At 39.4% G+C, this 19,381-nt stretch overlaps 1 protein-coding gene across 3 annotated transcripts; it reads right to left on the bottom strand.

Annotated features, from left to right (window-relative positions):
* Positions 1 to 1,759: 1,759 nt before the first annotated feature.
* On the bottom strand, positions 1,760 to 18,846 carry piwil2 (piwi-like RNA-mediated gene silencing 2). 3 transcript variants are annotated; one of them, XM_073466326.1, is made up of 24 exons: positions 18,795 to 18,846; positions 16,564 to 17,023; positions 16,357 to 16,462; positions 14,934 to 15,048; positions 13,934 to 14,112; positions 13,585 to 13,675; positions 13,065 to 13,175; positions 11,923 to 12,040; positions 11,573 to 11,694; positions 10,986 to 11,066; positions 10,780 to 10,893; positions 9,446 to 9,634; positions 9,181 to 9,265; positions 8,634 to 8,726; positions 8,142 to 8,282; positions 7,373 to 7,486; positions 6,941 to 7,129; positions 5,933 to 6,034; positions 5,654 to 5,770; positions 5,271 to 5,359; positions 4,834 to 4,939; positions 4,052 to 4,305; positions 3,370 to 3,477; positions 1,760 to 2,707 (listed from the first exon to the last, which is right to left on the bottom strand). In XM_073466326.1, the coding sequence occupies exons 2-24, from the start codon at positions 16,987 to 16,989 to the stop codon at positions 2,551 to 2,553; spliced, it is 3,207 nt and encodes a 1,068-aa protein (XP_073322427.1). In that variant the 5' UTR covers positions 16,990 to 17,023; positions 18,795 to 18,846; the 3' UTR covers positions 1,760 to 2,550. The 3 variants fall into 3 exon arrangements, with proteins under 3 accessions (XP_073322427.1, XP_073322426.1, XP_073322428.1); XM_073466325.1 differs by having other exon boundaries at positions 18,791 to 18,844; XM_073466327.1 differs by lacking the exon at positions 18,795 to 18,846 and adding an exon at positions 18,076 to 18,133.
* Between the last annotated feature and the right edge of the window lie 535 nt (positions 18,847 to 19,381).

Below are 19,381 nucleotides of genomic sequence, written 5' to 3'. Positions count from 1 at the left end.
GGTTTTCCTCAGTAGGTGTAGTCTTTAAACTCTGCAAGACCCAGCAGCAACTCACTGCCCTTATCAAGCCAGTCCATCAGCTCAAGCCAAGCCAGGGTGTCAAGAGGGTGAGGTGCAGCACCAGGGGCCAAATGTATAAAACTGTGTGTGTTCAGGTGTAGAAATCTGTGTACACACAAAACAAGAAACATGCATTACCAGTCTTGTCGTCAGATTTACAAAACGTACGGCTGTTCCCACGTGTCTTTTCCTCATACATCTCAATCATCCTGCAATTTTAGGCACGAGCTGTCTGACCATCCCCACGATTTACGATTTACTATGAATGGCGGTAAACACGCCCCCAATTACCTGGTTTCCATATAAAGGGCCAGAATTTAGTGCAGGGATGAGGAGAAATGTAAGAAGCAAAGAAGCAGTTAAAGAACAGGAAGTGTAATTTTACAGACCATGAACTTGAAGTAATGATTGATCAAACTGACAGACGAAAAAGAGTATTATTTGGGGGCTTCCGTTCTGGCTTTAGCAACAAAATGAAGCAAGTGAAATGGCAGAAAGTGACAGAAGCGGTGAACGCTGCGAGTCCAGAGCCACAGACTTTGGAGGAGTTAAAGAAAAGTGGTCTAATTTCAAGCCAGAGGCGCATCTGTGCGCAGTGAGTGTGCGAGCTCCTGAAGGAGGAGAGGGGATCCCTGCACTCTCTCCGCTTGATGAGCGGTCATCATCATGGACCAGAACATCAGTGTGATCCTTGAAAACTCGTTCGAGCCTAAACTGCGAATTGGCAAATGTCCTCACGCAGCGCCAAAGCAGCTATTGTGTCATGTGGGACGGCCATTACGCACAGCTACAGCCCTTAAAGTGCTGGTTAGACCTGAATATATTCTTACTCCCCAATAGAGGGAAATGATCTTTATTTACGCAAATGTATTTATTTGTTTATTTACATAAGTATCATTATAATTATAATGCATACTGACCAACATATTTACAGAACACAGTAAAAACAAGGGTAAAAACTCGTGCATCAATGTGTAATCATAGTGAAGGATTTCTTAAACTATAGATGTAATCCTAACACAATTTAGTGAAATCCCCAGCTCTAAATAAAATGTCACCCTAATTAACACTTCTTTCCTTTTTTGCCAACTCCCAACAATCACACTGAAAGACTGCGCGCATGTTACGCATGGTGTTAAGTGTGTGTACCAGTACGCATGTTCTCTCCCTGTGTGAATTCTTATACATTCATAAATCTGCGTGGAAAGTGGTGTAAGTATACTTTTCGTGTTTACGCATGGTTTATACATTTGGCCCCAGGTGTTGAATTTTTACTTTTCATTTCAAAAGAATTATGAGTTTTCTGAAAGGTCAAAGAGGACCTCTGGTGTCTGAACAAGTTTTTACATAAAAAAACCTCCTCAGTGAGGCAACGTCATTACCTACAGTATTTTACAAATAAAAGGGTCAAAATGTGTCCAGACACTTGTGTATTTTTTTCTATATTCTGTGTGTGTGTTTTTCCTGGTGTGGATGAGGCTCCTCAACACCTTCGGTATGAAATGGAACACCTGCTGCGAGCCAGACTTCATCACCCAACATCAGTGTTGGACCTCACTAATGTTCTGCAAATCTGGTGGGCAGTTTTCCTCTTACCGCAGCTAATAAACATGTATGAAAAGTTGACATACTCAGCAGCACTATGCTACACAATCATAATCACCAAATTAAGAGTTTGACGAAGAAAGAAAATGACTCGTGTTGTATAAAGTGATTTATAAAGTACAGAATCTGCCACAGAGGAAGGTCTGAACATGAACAGAACAAGAACAGTAGCTCAAAGACATAGAAAACTCTAAACTTTGAGCCAGTGCCCATTTCAACTTTTTTCACTAGGCTTGAAATTAAAACGTGTTTATACTAATATGATATACATCAAGGAATAACTGCAGTAATGCAATACTGTGTTACATTCACAGAAATAGTTACAGCTCGATTCCACCGAGCAAGGCTGTGTTGCGTTCTGGCAGGAAGTTAAACACGGGAACTGCATAGAGCATCAATTTTCAAAATAAAAAATAAATTAATAAATTAAAAAAATATTCAAAAAGAGAAAACATTTCACTATGTTGCCTACTTACCCATGGTTAGTTGACAAAAGTCAAGAAAATTAACAAATCAAACAAATCTGAGCAAATCCACAAAATCAGGCCGGCACAACACTCCACTTCTGAATTGCTGCCAGTGGGGAATGAAACAAAAACCAGGTTGCAGTAGGAACAGGAAGCAGCCGTGCCTGGTGGAATCCCGATGCCAGCCCTTTTACCAAGATGTGAAAACTGAGGCAACCCTCTCATAAACATCAGTAGTACTGATCAATATGGGAATCCTAAGTGGAAATCTACGGTTAACTGTAAAGTCTGAAGTGCCACATGTCAATAATGAATCACTCATTAATTCAAATGAGTTGCTTGTCATTCAGTAAGGTTTTCATAAGTGTTTGTTTTGCCATGACCTGAGCAGTACGTTTGTGGCAGTTACTGGTGCAGCTCAGAGGAAGAAGAGCTTGTCGGAGAGTTGTATTGCTGGCTCAGAGTGCAGGTACTGGCCAGACAAGTAAGCCAGTTTGTGGGCATATTTGCATGGTGCTGGAACACGAATGGTACCCGGCCAGTTCCAGTACAGGTGGCACATCTTGAACGTCAGCCTGATGTGGGGCCAAAGCAACAATGTTAAATGTGTTTCAGCATTGAACAAACAAACAGCTGGGCAGTTTGACCTTAAAAATAATACTGAAATATTTCAAAGCTATATTGCGATACACAATACATATCTGGATATCGGTATTAGGACAATATGATTTTTGATAAATAATCATCTGTAATGTGAATGCAATGACACATAATAACATCACTTTACTGTAATGCAGCCTTTAAAACCAGGAACACAACACGTACGTCATATCACAATACAATGATATCCAAAAATCTATGATGATACTGTACATAGTCTCATATCACAATCATGGTATAATATTGATACAGTGCCTAGCCCTATTCATACACATACATACAGTGAGATCCAAATGTTTGAAAATGCTTGTTAAGTTTACATTCCCTGAATTGTAAACATTTTTCAAATGTTGAGAAATAAAGCATTTTAAGTATTTTAATAAAATATGGAAATGTGCTTATAATACACAACATGAAGCTGTTTTTGTCTAATAATCCACCATGAGATGCCGACGTAATGATACAGTCTTTAAGTCTATGTTTATCAACCAATGTTTTGTTTCATTGAACCTCAATAAAGATAACTAGTTTTAAATGTCTAACAGTAATCAGAGGAACATTTGGTAGTTATCTATACCTCTGCAGATGGTCTGGTGTGAGGTTTGCCGTGTTGTACAGAGAGACGTAATGTGTTGGAAGTCCACAGCCCTGGCGAATGTGATGTGCCATCAGATAGAAGTCCACCCTGAACAATAAAAAAAAAGAAAGAAAAAAGACTGGAACCATCTCAGACCACAATGTTTGAGTGGGTGTTCAAAAACAGCATCCATATGAACACATCATCTCTTCAACTAAACTGCTGGTGTCAAAGCTAATGAAAGCAGAAAAGTGTGGCCCAAGGCTGGATTCAGAGTGAAAACAACGCTGTGTCATGATATGCAGCGTTTTCACTGATGTTTATGGGGCTAACTGTGATTGATTGGGTTCTGTCCCCAATGTGCAACTAACACAGGATCATTCTGCAAGTTAATACGCAAGTTGATCGTGGCTCACCTTTTACCAAAGCAGTTTAATTTCAGCTTTCAATGTATTTGGTTGACCAATCCAAGGCATAATGGTTCATTCCAGGTAAAATAACTTGTAGCATTGTGCAAACTGTACTGCTGCCATGATCATTTTCAAAAGTTTTAAAATCCTGCCTCAAAAACGAACAGCTGGCTATCATCTTGGCATCGGATAAGCCTTCAAATTGAACCCAGCCTCAGAATTGAAAAGAGGATCTATTACCAACTCATTCACTTGGATACATTAAGACTGACCAGTCTCTCTGGGTCAACGTGTGGTCCAGCACTGTTCCTGGAGGTGGGGCCCCAAAGTTGTTGGACATGCAGGAGTAGAGGGTAGTGCTGATGCGCTTTTGGACCACGATGAAGACCAGCTTGGGCTCATAGGTGGGGAAAGTCTCAAAACATTTGATCAACTGTGGGATCTCGTACTGCTCAACCATCCTCAGCTGACCGTCTGACACACCATCACGATACACCACAATCTTCTCTGGCAAGTTGTGGTTGACCTGCATGAAAGAACATGCACAAAAGCCAATGATTCATTAAGTTATGGCATGGCACTCCTGCCCCCCACTGGGTGTTTTATGAAGTTGCTGAACCCAATGAGACAGAGACCAGGGAGGGAAGAGCCATCACCATCATCTGTGAGTCTTGGCTGAAAGGTTGAGGTATGGTTTAGAGCAGGGCTTGACAGTGTGATAATGTTAGTTTTTTTTTTCACTGCTTTAAACTCAAATTTTGGCCATATTTTATAAATTGCTACTTTTAACAGTGAACTGCAGTTAATGTGACAACACAGTTTACACTAAATGCTGAAGTACTTAAGCCGAGTACAGTTGGGAGGTAAAAATACTTTGGTGTAAAGTGTCTCTAACTCCAAATTTAGTGTACATTTTACCAAACTGATGTCAGAGATTAAAGTAACCAGATGCAAGCAGTGACCAGGTGTACCTCAGTACAGTGGCAGAAAACAGTGCCACAACAACTGACAGGATTACAACACATTTTAGGTATTATAAGCTTGTACTATTTACCTCGTAGTACTTCTGCAATGCGGCCAGGAAGCAAACTCTGAAGCCATTGATCAGCTCTTCATTGGGTGTCTGGAAAGTTACTCTGGAATACCAGCGGGTCAGTGAACTGGAGAAGAAAAAAGCAAATGCATTTTTATTCAGACTAGATTGCACAAGACGAAAGGGTGAAAAAAATGATTACTCTCTAAAACTAAAGATTTTTAACTTTTATTAGTATTGTGGGGATGTACCAATAGATTTTCTGCAGATACAACCTCATAATCTGCCAGTCTCATCATGTAAGAAAGGACTCAAAGCTGTGTGTGTGGCAGTTATGTAGGTAGTAACCAAAATAGTTACACACCAATATGCTTTGAGCTCCACATGAATTCATTTTGAGGAACTACTGAGAAATGATTAATCCAAACAAGAACCAAAACTGGGGGAAGAAAGTTTACCTGTTCACACTGGCAACAAAGCCCATGACTGATTGATGCACCTTGCTGGTGTCATGGTGGACATCCACTCCAACCACCATTAAGTGTTTCTATTAAAGTGAGGCAGACATTCATTATTTTTACATGAACCACAACATCTGTGATCAATTTCTCATTAGAGTATGATACATTATTTCACAAGGTACCATCAATTAAGCAATGTTATTCTTAGCTTAAAGGAATGGGCAAGTGCACCGTTATTACCAGGCGCAACAGTGTCACAAGTGCGCAAGATATAGTCACAAAACCAAGACATTACACAGTAAAAGATATTGTCTCAAAACCGTCCACAGACCCAGTAGATAAGGAGTTTCTTCCTACTCCAGTAAAGACATGACACTTACCAGAGGGACACTGACTGTCCACAACTCTCCTCCCAACTTGCTGTTCATCTGCAGGAGTATCTTTTGGGCAACACTCTTCAGCTTTTGCTGCTTGGAAATTGTCCGCACATTAATGGCCTGATGACAAACACGACAAAAAAAAAAGGAGGAAACCCCTTACTTTTAATTGGGAGAAAATATACAAAAAAAAAGAAAGAAAAAAAGAAATCCGTCAACATACTCCATTTTCCTTTATTTCTAAACCAAATCATACAGATACACTTGACAAACTTTACAAACCTGGGATGGAATGGGACTTTTGACACAGCAGAGCTTCTTGATGGCACTGTACAGATCGTCTCTGTTGCCGACCATGATGCACACTACAAGCTGCATTTTAGGCTGTGAACAGAGAAGAAATGACAACATATACAGGGTGGACTTTGCATTTACATTGTAGGCTTCGTTAAGTGGTACCAGACAACACTGTCCAATTTGTACTGACGTTTAAATGTTTCATTTGTGCCAAACATCACAGCATTCATTAGTAATGACAAAGAAAGATGGATAATGCAAAATGGATGATAATGTGAATTTAGTCAAAGTTTGCATGGTGCTACCTCAAAAACTCATTAGCTAAACACTCAAACATGCAAAATCATTCAGGGCCCCGACACCAGCAGTTGCTAAGGTTGCCTAAGGAAACCAGACTGAAACCATTTTGCAGTCACGTTTCTGCAGCAACCACTGCTACACAGTTACAAATAGAGACAGAACAGACACTTTAACATGACAGCAACAACACAACAACTGCTATCTAGTGGCAGCAAGAGCTATTTAGTCACATGGATTTGTTGAGTGTGAATGCAGGGAGAAGGATGTTTATGCAATATCTATCTAATCACAAATTAATTAATACATGATTTACTGTTAGACACTATAACAAAAAAATACTACATAGCCAAACAACCTCAGAGTATCTTTACTTCAGTGAAATGCCAATCATATTTTAAGACTACATATCGCAGCACATGCACTTGCTCCTGTGTGCTTCTCATGTACTGTAAAATATGTTTTCCAACAGACTTTTTAGTCAATTAGCACAGAAAGTGAATCGTTCTCTTTATTGGCTGTCACTCAGACTACTTGAGCTTTAGCATCAGTCACCATCAGCTTGTTAAAAAACATGCAGGGAGAGCATGACAAACATTTGTTGTGGACACGCCATGAGTGATGCAAGTAGTATAAAGTAACTCCTTACACTACACGCTACTAATGTAAATGTTACATATATATTTTATGTCATACCTCACTGGTGAGCTGAGAGTGGATGCTCTTGACGTAGGTCTCAGTGCGATCATCCCTGAGCTCCACACAAATGGGCCGCTCCAGTCGCAGCCCAATAGGCCCAGCCACCTTTTTAAAGGTGGATACCAGCTCTTCCGCCAGTTCTGCACAGCGGCGAGGGTAGAAGATGGCCCAGATATTCAGTGGGATCTAAGAGTAAGATGGATCAAGTTGATGAAGAAACAAATAAATACTGCAGCCATTTCCGAGGCTGAGCCAAAATAACTAATGTGGTTGCAGGCTGGTGGTTGCAGAGGGCAGAAAACAGCTGTGGCCACCATCACTGCAGGTCGAGCTTGGGATAGGTTTACAAGTTTTATACGTCACGTTACAGATACATCGTATCAATGAAAAATGAAGAGGCAGCACCAGAGATTTATCTACAAGACTCACAGAGCTGATTGAAGCATCCCTGACAATCTCTCTGGACCAGGATAAATCAGCACCTGTGGCAAATGATGAAGATTGCAGACAGATGGTTTCAACAGGTAGAGTTCTGCCTTTGACCTGCAAGAGACAAAACCAATACACAATGTACTGTCAGAGCAAAAGGAAGTGTGGTTACAAGAAAAAAAATTAATAAAAATAATCAAATATACTAACGACATGTGAAGTTTAAAAAACAAGAGCCAAGCAATAAACAAATAAACATATAAACATATAAACACTAGATTATATTTCCTGCTTACCTTCCTGCTGTGCACCCATTTGACAGTTAAGCAGCATTTTAATATCCGACACATTTTTATACTTTATGTTTTAAAATCATGTTCCTCAGGACCAGACTTCCTTTAAGTCAGGACCTTGTTTAAAGACTAAAACGGGCTCTGAGCATGATTGTTGTCCACGACTTCTAAACAAACATAACTTACAGTTGCTTCAAACAGTCTTTTATATTTGATGCATTTTGTAGACTGACATTTTTTCATTCTGAATCAACTGTATTCTTGGACTAAAAAGCAGGATCACAATATTACACAAATATTGCATTTATCATATTAAAATAAGGCCAAGACACTTTGCATCACACCCTGGTCTTGTGAGAAAGCTGTGAGCTGCATTGTTTACAATATATGAACTTCAAAAGTGTTTATCGGAAGTGAAACATACTCTTTGTATGAAATATTCAAAGTTGAATCTGAAAAAAGCTGAAGAGCCTCACCACCAAGAGTTGTGAGCTGATCTCCAGTCCCCATCGGCTGAGCTCCTTCTGACTCTCAGGGTTGGTGCTGATGTTCTTCAGAAGCTGTTTAATTGAGTGGGTGTGCTGCTCACCGCTGACATTGATGTGCATGGTCAAATCCTACAATATATGAAATCTTCACTGAGTCAGTTTCCACAAGTTCTTTTTTTTATTTATACACAAATGCACTCAGACACAATTTTTTAGGGCTTAAATGTACTTTCTTAGAAATAGTGATTTTGATAAGAGTTGATGTAGCAATTACATTATAATAGTGAATGCCCAAACTGGTGTGAACCTTGTATTGTGACTTTTATTTAACATTCATTACAAACCTACCACAACTGCTTAAGAAAGACCATTCTTTTTACTGTTTAGAAACACAGGAACACCGTCTAAACTTTACAGCTGATTAATGTAGGTGTTTGAAGATACAAGAGGAAGAACATTGTGTTGATACATCACATGTACCTGCATGGTTTTGAAGTCCTTCCTCATTTTGTCAGAGATTCCTGTCATGAAGGAAAGCTCTGGTACCAAGAGGATCTCTCCAGTAATGATTTGCTGCAATAAACCAGCATAAAAAAATTATCTACACTGCTAAGTGTTTACTGCTCATATAATATTTTTGTTATACTGTAATTACCTCTTTGACTCATTATGCTTTTGATGGACTAATCAACAACCTAAAGTATTCATTTGTATATGAAACAACTGAAGTCTGAGTAGGTTGTTCATCCAAAGCAGATTGCCTCTCACATGGGAAAATGTGCAACAGCTTGATATGACAAACCTATTTTAGTTGTTGTAAAGCATTTATTTTCATTTTGTGCAATTGAAGTCCTGACATATAGATTGCAAGACTTGGCCACTAGGTGGCAATCTGATGCAAGAATTAATTTCATATCAACTGACTGGTCTACAATAAGGATCTTAAGATTATTATAAAAAGAAACACAGCTGACAGTGTGTCTTGAACATTTATCATTATGTTAAAATAACTGAAGAGCAGTCTTACCTTCCCTCCTGGCCTGGCCCTCTCCTTCGGGCGATGCATGAGCAGAGGCTGGTCCATTTCCTTGATTGTAATGCCATAGTTCTTGCTGTTAACAGATGGAAGCCCATGTAATGCAATGACAAAGTAAGAGTTAATAAAAAAAATAAATAAATTTAAAAAAACCTACTTATTAAACCACCAAATTAGATATAATTTAGACTTTCACTGCCACTCTGAAACAGTCACCATTTCCATACACAAAAACATCAATTTTGATGAGTCTCACCTGTAATACTCCACAAAGGTTGTTTTAGTGCCATCCATCAAAGTAAAGGTGTCTTTGGGTGACTTGTCCCACTCAATAGCATCAATGCGGTAGGTGCGGTTGTTGTAGCGGGTGATGACGATGCTGCCGATGAGTTCTTTGGTGCATTCGTCTTGGAAGTTCTCTTTGCTCTGTTGATACAACATGTTCCTGGCAGCAAGCAGGAGACAAAGGTCAATTTTCTCTTATATGTTTCAACAGATATTATGAATAATCTATAGATGCAATAGATAGACTGCAACAGACTGCTTCATTTGGCAATTCACTGCCCTCCAACTCACCTCAGCCGCACCAAAAACGTCACATCTTACAGACTGGTATTTAATTATGTATGACTGTATCACAGAGTATGGCATCTATATAGCTCTGTGTGGCTCAGTAATGGGATAACCAATGTTCAAACTTGTATGAACATGTCTGGGTACCTATATATAATGCACGAAAAAAAATTAGAATAAAAGATGCACTTTTGATTTTATTACTCTAGTCCAACAGAACAGATTTCCTACCAGCTCATTTTTAGAAATATGACAATGTCTACTGAATTGGCATTTTCTGTCCATGGAGAAACATTGTGATAGCCGCGTTCTGCCTCTGAAGCTTGAATGAAGTTAGCTGGCTGGCTATGCTGAGGAAACTAAGCCAAGAAAACAATAGTGCAAATAACAATGCCAACATTTAAAAAAGACTCAGTCACTGGTAATGGATGATGCAATCCCAGCCCTATTTTGAATTAAGCACAAGTGATTGCTGATGAAACTAAATGTTTGACTTATGAGTCACTTACGGGTGTGCCATATCAAAATGTTTTACCGTTACACACAGCAACAACAAGCATGGCTGAAAGTGAGACAGTAACATTTGTGGAGGACTTGTTCCAAAAAGGGGAGCAACTTCAGTAATGTGGAAGTGGCTTGGTTACCAAAAAGTCAGATGTATGACATACCACTGTAATATGTAAGAAGTGCAACAACACTGTAAAAACAAAAGGGGGCAATAAAGCAAACTTACTTCACCACCTCCAGCAGAACCACTCATGTGAGCATGATGAGAACAAAAATCCCACAGAGTATGAGGAGAGTTAAAAATCCTAAAAAAGGTAGAACTTAACAGCTATTGAATTCTGAACTAAAAATATGTCAGTCTTTTGTCAAATAGTCAAGAATAACGTCATCGCAGAAATATCCTGAAATACTGTGATATTAGAGCCATCACGTTTCCCTACATGTGACTATGAATTTATCTCTGAACTTGTAACTATTGCATGATACTGTTGAGAGGCGTTTTGAACTCACATGACATTCAGCACAGAGTCGTTCCTCAAGACTTTGTGAGAGACATCTACACACAGGTACAGGCCTCCGTCTGTGCGCTTGATACAGGTTGAATAGCCTGGCCACACTTGCAGCCTATAAAAACACACAAGAAGGATAATGAATGGACTAGAGTTGCCATGATACTAGATGGTGCCGGGCCTCTGAAGATACAACTCAGTACTAACCCCTGTTTTGCCAGAATGACTGCGCCTTCTGGATCGTAATGATTTCGACCCACCATCTTCAGTCCAATGACTTTCATTACCCTTGAAAAACAACAACACTGTCACATACGGTCATTTGGACATCCTTCCATCCATCCCAACATGATGGTAGAATAATGAGATAATTATGGTTGCTTAGGTTATTTCATTAAAGGGCTTTAACAAAAACAAGCAAAATGTTCAATTTTCGAAAGTAGTCTGGCTTTGTGTCAAACAGGAAGGTTCTCCAGGAAGAACAGGACATTAATGTATTAGTCAAAACACAAACAACTCAAACAATAATGGACAAGGTGAATACAAAATAAATAAAATAGAAAAAACTTCATTAACATCATGTCGACTTTAGTGGACGGTGGGCAATTGCAGCATGTCATTCTAAATTCTTAACCTGACATGTTGAAAATGACTGCCATTATCGCTTTTGTTCACTATGTGAAAAACACTACTGATTTGCATTTTGACTGAGATTTGTTTCAAATCTGATAATTTATACAAAATAAAAAACTTAAGTGACCAAAAAGTTGTTTTTTTTTTTTTACTTTAAATACCTCCTGAGCACCACGTTGTAGAATGGGAGGCACAGATCCGAGTTGGGTGGCAATATCTTCTTCATTTGGATTTTGATTTCTATTTCTTCATTATCAGTCCGTCTCAAACTCTTGAGTACCACCTGTAGTTCATCCATATATTAAGCAACAAAAAGGAATCTGGTGTTAAGTTCAGCAATGTGACTTACACAAAACTCAATGCATTTAAACTGTAAAACTTTTATTTTGTAGTTTTCAACCATAGGAATTTAGTCATGTACATACAAAACAATTTAAATTAACAAAAGGACAAAGACAGTAAACACACCACACCATTAATAAACCACACAACTTATATTTGTGATACATACGTCCTTCAGGTTAACAGGCAGGTAGAGTATGGAGCCATCAAAAGCTACTACTTCCCCTGTGGTCGAGCGGTGATCTTTCATCATGCCAAAACGCATTGCCATCGATTCAACATTTGGACTGAAAAATAATTTTGAAAATTCACAACTTCTAGCATTCATACAATACTTTTAGTCACAATTACCACTAGGGTTGGGCGATGTCTGCCAAACTGGCATATGACGTTCTCTATTGTGAGACATTGCCATGGACGATGTAAGAGTTTGGGGCAGCATGTCCCCTCAGTGTTGTCATAAGGCAGCAGTTGCTTATTAGCTCACCACTGTAGCCGGCGCTGTTTCCCACCATTGCTCTGACATGAAACTATCTCCCGTTACCACCGACATACCTCCCTATGCCAGGTTTAAAAGCGCCCTTGTTGCCGCACCACATGTCCGTAACTTAGCTTTGTTCAGCCTCATATGCATAAAACAATGTTGGTCGACTAAGGAAGCTAAGCTCAGGAAACTGTGTATAAAAACGGCATGACTGAGAGAAACACTGCTGCCACAAATTTAACCAAGTGTCTTGGGTTCGCCTAACTGAGCTGGTTAAATAAGAAAAATGATAAACGGGACATGAACACGAAATGTTAGTGCACTGAGCAGCAACATGCTTCTTTTCATTTCCATTCCCCACAGATCACATACAACAACGACAACAACTCTTGCTCTACAGCAACTCTGAGGGGACATGCCACTTAATTGTGCTCTCTGGTGGGGAGCCTTTTGAATCACGATATTACAATGGTCAGGGACTAGTAGTCGATGGCTGTCAGCCATCAGTGATGGACCATGGGATCGTTTATCTGCCCAACCCTAATTACCACAATAAACTGACAATATAAATAGCAATAAACAAATGGTTGCCTTATAGCACAAAGCATGTCACCTCTGGGATTTTATTGACAGCAATGCTTCTGTGTAATTTTGGCTATGTTCATATTTGGTTCACGACATGGTTCACGAATAAATCACCTTATAACATTAGAGCAAATTCTTATGTTTCACTAGACATGGTGGCTAAAACGTCACACATTCATTTTTTCCACTGGCCATTTTCGTTGGATGGTTGCTAAATAAAAGGAAACGCACATGATACTTACGTGAATGTAACATGGTATTGATAAACAGCTTCATTCTTGCATCGAATCGGGATGTGGTTTGAAGCAATAGTTATAGGAGCTCCTTTTGTTCCAGCCTTATTAAGTGGCTCACTGACCAGATGGAGGATATACATGCACAAAAAGATCATTTCAGCACAAGACACAACAACAGTGACTTACTTTATAGTAATGAGTTTGACATCTCTGTAAATCTGAAGTGAATTATGGCCCTGACAAAGCAAGGTGATCTCAATGAACCAGCCCTGTTAAGGGCTGATCAAATGTAAGGCGTTGCCTTGCATTTGCAACATGCTGCACTTGAACACACCACAAAGACAAGAGTCAAAGTCTTACTGTACATTTTTATGTATAATAAAAAGGGAATGTAACATTTTACTTGTAGGTCAAATTAAGATCTGATATTATAGACTTGCGCAGCTACAGACACATAATGGCGGCTGGAGGTCAGCTTGGTGTCAAAACCCTGAGAGGTAAATGCGAAGTAGTTAAGTATACTTACCGGACAGCCTCCATTTTCAACTCCACATTTGCTGGTGCGACAGTGGAAAGCTCCAGCACTTCTTGAGTGGTGGGCACTGGGGGCATGGGCCCTACACATTATTTGCATTTTAAGATCTAGCATTTTCAGAACTCCTTCTCACATTAACTTTTAAGTACTTGCATGTAAATTATCATTAGAAAACCTGCATCAAAAACACACATTAAAATAAAACATTTTTGGGGTGAATGTTTTTTTTTTTTACAACATTCATGAAAGAAAGAAGAAAGGAAAAAGAAGGAAGGAGAAGGAAACATTTTATGTCTTGCTTCAGAAATGATCAGAATCATTTGTTCATCAGATTGTCTACCTGTGAGGTAAGTCCGAGACTGTAAGGCTGCTTGTTCGTCAGGCGCTGGAGCAAGGGACTGGACAGGACCTGGAGTAAAAAGAGGGGGTAGAGAGCGTCCTCTTCCTACTCCAAGCTGAGGCATCGCTGCTCTTCCAAGCCCCACCATTGTCCGAGGGAACAAACCTCGGCCATGGAAACTGTAACAGGCCAGGGTCGCATACCAGTTTTTTCAGTTCTTATGAAAATGACAGAAATCTTTTTTTTTTTTTTTTTATTATGCATTTGTCCTGGCTAAATATCTTTAAATACTGATCACATTATATTGATTCTATTGCATACATTTTTGGACCAACAAGAAATCTACGATACACTCAAACTAGATTTACAAGTAATATTTATTGAGGGAAACTTACGACTAACCATTGTAAGAATCTGTCTATCTTAATATTTGTGAACTCAAGTTGACAGCTGCTCTTTAATTTTATGGAAACAAAATTTCCAGACAAACTTCTGCACCACTTCAGTTAAGGGGACACCTCTCTTACAACTAAAAAGTAAAAGTGGCACCTCACGGCTCAACAAAATGCACTAGCATACATAAATTAGAGACAATAGACTTGAATAAAAAAACATTGATTCAGATCACAGCTGCATACTTTAAGTGTAAGTGAGGCATTCAGTAGATGTAGACAGCAGCATGATTAAAAATGAATTGTATCTGTTCTGTCAGATGGACAGGAGACAGCTGAGTGACAAATGTGGCTGGAAAGCATCCTGCACCCAGTTTATTAAACACACCCAACTAAAACCAATGCACTTAAACAGCCGAGAAATAACTCATTAAATTTCATAAAAGGTTCTGTTTTTGTTAAAACTTGTTTTAGAGGATGGTGATTCAACTTTGTGGTCATTTTTGATGGATGTACTGTATGTTTTCTTGCATCGAGCTGACAGGCGTTTCTGATATTTAGTGTAGGTCAGTCAATACACTGCATCTTGTTGCTTCTCTGCCACCTACCTGCTGCCTCTGCCGATCAACTCTTCAGGTTGGCCAAAGCTCTCCTGGCTGCTGAGTGGACCTGCTGGGGCACCTTGCAACTTCACATCTCCCAAATCTCCAGCTGCTCCTCTTCCTGTAACAAAATTAAACTACTCAGTTCATATGGATCTTCTGCAAAATGGGTTAAACCTGTATAGTTGATCTGAATGGATCAATGCATGTGAGGCCATTGAAGTTTGCTTTTGTCCTCTCTACCATGGCTGAACAGGGGACATTAAGCATTAGACCTAATTTAAGGATAATGATGTTTAAATGTCCTTTAAGCAACTCTCAAACAGACACAGACAATGAGAAAACAATGCACGCACATGTGGGAGAGCGAGAGGTCAGAGACAGCATGAACTATATGAACAATGGCTCTGACATGACCAAATCAACTCTGGCTTTTTCCAAATCAGATCCAAATGTATTCATATAGCACATTTAAAACAACAACAATTGGCTTAAGTGCTGTACAGTCAGAAATAGTAAAAAACACAAACAGTTCCTTCAGCTTTTTACTTGACAGCACACACACAGTGGAATTGAATAAAACATATGTTATTGTATATATTCAGGGTTTCTGCAGGTTTGAACAAGTCAAATTTAAGACTATTTAAGACCTTTTTGAACTAAATTTAAGACCTACACGAAGTACGAAACAGTAAGGAAAAATAAAGTCCCAGAATTACTTTCAAAAATAACTAAAATTATTGCCATTCACAGAGCAACTCAAACAATAAAGAATATTGTATTGTAATCAGGATTATTATAGTTTTTAAATTTCATCAGTTTTTATTTTAATTTGGTTTTGCAGTTTGCTTTTTATTTCAGTGGAGTTAATTAATTTAAGAAGTGATTAATAGTTTTAGTTTTTATCTAGGAATTTAACCTAATTTAGTTAACTCTAAAAACCTACACTTTTTTAAAAAAACTGCGCGCGCACACACACACACACACGGTGTTCACAATCCAAAGCATGCATGCATGCATATATATATATATATATATATATATATATATATATATATATATATATATATACATACATACACACACACACACATACATACATACACACATATGTCTCAATTGATGAGTTTGCAGTACTTTTAAAACACTCAAGAATAAATGCAATTACTTTGTGCCACAAGAGGTTGCTACAGCTTTATGCAATGTAACTAATAATCTCCTCCCTCTTAGGAAGTTACTGCATTACTGAGTACTATGGAATCATGATTCTCAAATAATCATAATAACACACAAGAGAAGTTGTCCATGGATGACATGCCACCTGTACCCTGCCACATCTTGCACTGTTTTCTTACACTGTCAGAGCAGCATGCAATATGTTTAACCATCAACCAAACAGTAGTTGGCCCCAGCTCTGTTTAATACAGACCCACTGGTAGTGTTCCTCTTCCCCATGATGTCATTGACGGATCGATGCCCATTCCTCTAAACATTGAGACCAGTGCTGATGTTTGACCATGGGTGGGCGTGTCAACCTGTAAGCAGATAAAAACCTTAGCAACTCTTAACGTAGGGCTATTATATTTATAAAATAACTGCAACTTTATATGCATGAAGACACATTTCTGACCCCAACCTCTTTTTTTGCCGAGGTCTCTTCTGTGAGACGTGGCGTTGTGGTTTCAGGTGGAGGTGGAGGTGTCTGTCTGTGCTGCGGCTCCAGACTTGGCAGGATGGCACCTCTTGCCACCCCTACCTTTGGTTCAGTTGCTGGGAAAAGAAGCCCTCTGGCTCGGCTGAATCCCCCATCATCAGGCTGCAGCAGCAGCCCCCTAGCTCGTCCAATCACAGGTTCAGCAATGGGTAGTGCTACTCCTCGTCCTTGTGGGGTATCGCCAGGAGTGAGAAAACCTCTGGCTCGTCCTAGACCAGGTCCTTCCGTAGAGAGCGGCAGCCCTCTACTACGTCCTACAGCCGGCTCCTGTGGCTGCAGTGCTCTTCCGCGTCCCATCCAAGGAACGCCCGTCATACCACTGAGGTCAGGAGGCGTGTTTGGATCCATTCGGTCCACTGCTGATGTTACATCAATGGGTTAACTGCAAGGAGAAAAACATAGTCCAAAAGTCATTAACTAAGGGGTTTTCAAGTCAATTAATCGTAGCTACCTAAGGATATGATGCATGGTGAGGTGAGTCTGTCAGGCAGCATCGGTTGTTGTTACTAAGCGCCATCATTTCAGCTTTCATTTACCAACTTAAACTTTTTTATTGAGCACACTGTACAGTAAGGGTAGACCGATATTCAGCATTGTAATAATTATCAATATCCGTGTTTTTAGTGAACGATTCCCCATAAATTACAATAAAAATCATAAATGCACTACTTTGGCTCTGATGCAGCATCCTTTCTCTGTTGGGAGTTGCCACTCAGCAGGCTGAGTGTCCACAACTCGAACTGTCTGTCACAAGTAATCGCAGATCAGCACTGAAAAATCTGAATTTGCTTGCTAAGGTTATCAGATACATTAAGTTGAGTGAAAGTAATAAACAGCAGAAAATGGAAATACTGAAGCAAAGTACCTCCAGGTTGTACATAAGTACAGCACTTAAGTAAATTGTAGTTGGGTTACATTCCATCACTTGTTATTCTCGACTTTGAGACTAAGATTTTTATTTTTCCTGTACATGTACATCAGTTCCAATCGGTTATCGGTCTCAGATTACTAGAAACTGTTATCGGCCTTGATAAAACCCTATTCATCGACCCCCACTGTACAGTCAATGAAAAACCAAGTGAGCCTGACACTTTCTGCAAGCGTCATCAAAATAAGATGAGTATTACATTAAACCACCTGCTTCTCCTTAGTAAAGACCACTACAGATTAAAAGATGCAGAGCACATTTTTGTTATGTACAATGTTAATATTAAGGCCCCAAAATGCATTAAACTGACATCAATGTACAATATATAACACAGCCCTGGTAAGAAGTTAGGTTAAATACAAAACTCAAGCATACCCAACATAAAATACAGACAGATCGATCTTTACTGTATTGAGGACAGAGTTATTTTTTGTCATAGTGTACTCTACTACTCCAAAAAAAAACCTCACTTAAATGTCAAATTCACCCAAATATTTAACACTTACTCAGCAAGGAGTCTTCTATAAATTTACTGACAAGCAGGTACTTTAACAAGGTGGAAATGTGTAGGGGAGAGAAACTAAAAGACAGTATTGCTGAGACCACATGGTAAATAAGCTAGCTAGCATGAAGCATAAGAAAGAAACGTTAATGGTGCGTTCATGGCAAGTCGGAAGTCGGAATTTCAGACAGGAGGAGTTGGCTCCTAACGCATACCCTCACAAACAAACACTTTATTAAGTATTGAAAGTGATGAAGAGGTAAAAAATCGGATCTTGCCCGAGTTTCCAACTTTGATGGCCGTCTCATTGCACTTGTCCTTGTTGGAGTAGGTTTTATTCCCCACAGTTCCAGGTACAACGGAACGCGCCATTATTATCGCTATCGTTAATTGGCTAACACGAGACATTATGGCGCCTGATTTCGTCGGCTCGTGAAGTCCTATTCATTTATCCACTCATTAACTAACGGTGTTGACTATGCTATCCAACACGAAACAACACGTTAAATAAATACATTGCTGGCATGGCACCACTGGTGACCTGGCTAAATTAACAGTAAGTCAGCTAGCTAACTAAACACGTGTTGAAGAAAATGTACATTACACACAGCCCAGGGTGACAACCACTCGAGAATAAATTCGACCAAAATAGCTACAGAAAACTCAGAAATATGTTTTCCCAAACAAGAATACATGTTAGTTACAGCAAGAGGACTTACATACAGTCGAGGGAAACGTCTCCAACGAGGCGCGATGTCAAATCGATGTAAATTGCTCCAGAAAGAAAGACTTGATCGATGGTAACCTCCCTCCAACGCCCTTATTGGATAATCAGTTGATGCTGCAGCAAGGCATTGGTTTACTGCACCTGTCAATCTGTAACCATTCATGTACATGATGCTGAGGAGTATTGTTTTGTCGCCCTCTGGTGGTCACCGTGTGTAACATCATGGGGAAGCCGTGGCACATTATCAGCATCAGTGTCAGTGACCTGCATTTCCTGTAATTGACTTGTACTGCAGACTCATGAGGTGCAGTCCATGTTGGCTCTGGAATGATTAAATCATGATCAAATGATTAAATCCTGATATTAGCCAAGTGACAGTGATGCTGCACTTGGTCTTTTGCTGGGTTACTGATGACGAAATATGTTTATTTTTTGCATTTATCATTACACATTAACCCAATTATGCACCTGATCAATGTGAGATACAACTCTACAATTTGTTGGTCATTTTGACTGTCAGAGCTCTGAGCACTCAGATATTTGTGTGCAATATTTACACAGGAAAATGAATTGTACAAAAATG

The sequence above is a fragment of the Pagrus major genome, chromosome 5 (genome assembly GCF_040436345.1).
Source record: "Pagrus major chromosome 5, Pma_NU_1.0".
Lineage (NCBI taxonomy): Eukaryota > Metazoa > Chordata > Actinopteri > Spariformes > Sparidae > Pagrus > Pagrus major.
This window is presented reverse-complemented; position numbering and strand designations above follow the sequence as displayed.